Source organism: Eumetopias jubatus, unplaced genomic scaffold (assembly GCF_037043125.1).
Source record: "Eumetopias jubatus isolate StellerSeaLion01/CBP00866 unplaced genomic scaffold, mEumJub1_p1.0 scaffold_9, whole genome shotgun sequence".
Lineage (NCBI taxonomy): Eukaryota > Metazoa > Chordata > Mammalia > Carnivora > Otariidae > Eumetopias > Eumetopias jubatus.
Window position 1 is genome coordinate 134,639,862 of NW_028274815.1, and position 2,039 is coordinate 134,641,900.

General features: G+C 57.8%; 1 protein-coding gene across 1 annotated transcript; it reads left to right on the forward strand.

Moving 5' to 3' along the window:
- The first annotated feature begins 461 nt into the window (after positions 1 to 461).
- MC3R (melanocortin 3 receptor) lies at positions 462 to 1,430 on the forward strand. The gene has a single exon (XM_028089182.2). It carries the CDS (start codon positions 462 to 464, stop codon positions 1,428 to 1,430), a length of 969 nt encoding a protein of 322 aa, XP_027944983.1.
- Positions 1,431 to 2,039: the final 609 nt, after the last annotated feature.

The window sequence follows — 2,039 nt, forward strand, 5'->3', positions numbered from 1 at the left end:
CTGTCGGCGTGGGCGCTGCCGCCGTCAGTCCGAGAGGCGCCCGATCACTGATCCCTGCTCCGCGGTCCTTTCCCCGTGGTGAAGATGAAGTAGGAGTCTGCCTGCAGCCCGTGTGTGAAGGCTGACTGCTCCGCCCTCACTTCCAGCAGCAGGTACCACATGCCTGGTCCTGCTATGAAAACAGCTGAAACTCTAGCCATCAGTGGCAGCTTTTCCATTCCCAGGTGGGGGTGTGAGAAGGGGTAAGGAGAGAGAAGGACGACGACGCAGAGGAGTGCCCGTCCTGGAAAAGCAGAGGAAAGTTCTCTTCTCCATCTCCAAGCTGACTTCCTCTCCCTCTCCCTCAGTCTGGACTGGACGGCCATCCACCACAAGCATCTGGAGGGGGAGTCCTTGCCGCCAGCAGCAGCAGGTTCTGGACGCTGCCGGAGCCCCAGCTCCCACCCACCCGTCCATTAGCAATGAATGCTTCGTGCTGCCTGTCTGCTCAGCCAACAGGGCCCAACAGCTCAGAGCAGCTCGCGGCGCCCTCCTTCAGCAACCAGAGCAGCAGCGGCTTCTGCGAGCAGGTCTTCATCAAGCCCCAAGTCTTCCTGGCGCTGGGCATTGTCAGCCTGCTGGAGAACATCCTGGTCATCCTGGCTGTGGTCAGGAACGGCAACCTGCACTCCCCCATGTACTTCTTCCTCTGCAGCCTGGCGGTGGCCGACATGCTGGTGAGCGTGTCCAATGCCCTGGAGACCATCATGATCGCCATCGTCAACAGCAATTACCTGACCTTCGAGGACCAGTTCATCCAGCACATGGACAACGTCTTCGACTCCATGATCTGCATCTCCCTGGTGGCCTCCATCTGCAACCTCCTGGCCATCGCCGTGGACAGGTACGTCACCATCTTCTACGCACTGCGCTACCACAGCATCATGACGGTGCGGAAGGCGCTCGCCTGGATCGCGGCCATCTGGGTGTGCTGCGGCGTCTGTGGCGTGGTCTTCATCGTCTACTCCGAGAGCAAGATGGTCATCGTGTGCCTCATCACCATGTTCTTTGCCATGCTGCTCCTCATGGGCACCCTCTACGTGCACATGTTCCTCTTCGCCCGGCTGCACGTCCAGCGCATCGCAGCGCTGCCACCTGCCAGGGGGGTGGCCCCACAGCAGCACTCGTGCCTGAAGGGGGCTGTCACCATCACCATCCTGCTGGGAGTCTTCATCTTCTGCTGGGCCCCCTTCTTCCTCCACCTCATCCTCATCATAACCTGCCCCACCAACCCCTACTGCGTCTGTTACACCGCCCACTTCAACACCTACCTGGTCCTCATCATGTGCAACTCCATCATTGACCCACTCATCTACGCCTTCCGGAGCCTGGAGCTACGTAACACCTTCAGGGAGATCCTCTGCAGCTGTGACAGCATGAACCTGGGGTAGGGCGCCGCGGCCACGGAAGTGGGTGGCGGCCCCGTCGCTGGTGAGCCCCCAACCAGCCAAGGTGTTTAGAAAAAAGAAGAGGGGGTAGAGAAATCCTTGGAAGACTTAAAATATGTCAACAGCCATGACCGTACATGTCTTTTGTCTCTGTGCTTGCAAAGCCTTTCAAAGGGGAAAATGGTATGTAACAGACTTTCTCGAAGGATTCCAAAGTGGGTAAGTCACTGATTTCCCAAAGAGGCCCTGGCGGGACTCAGTGAGGGCTGCCCTGGGTGCTGCCTGCATTCGTTTCCATGCACCCGGGGTCTGCAGTGCCCACCTGCTCCCTCCAGCGTCCTCCCCGTGTCTCCCTGCCGCAAGTCAGGCCAGACAGGAGGACTCTCGTTGACTGTAAGAGGGATTCGAATGTCTCCCCAGCAAACCTGTCACAGTTCTGGCTGTCAGCTGCTCAGATGGTCTTGTCCTCGTTTCGTAAGAGACTGAGTTTCTATTCTATAACTCGATTTACTGTGAAACAATTCCCTAAAAAATACTGAGCTCCGTGTGGAAGAAGCAATGCTATGTATGGCCCTCTCCTCAACCCCCATACCAGCCTCCCCCCAAAAATGA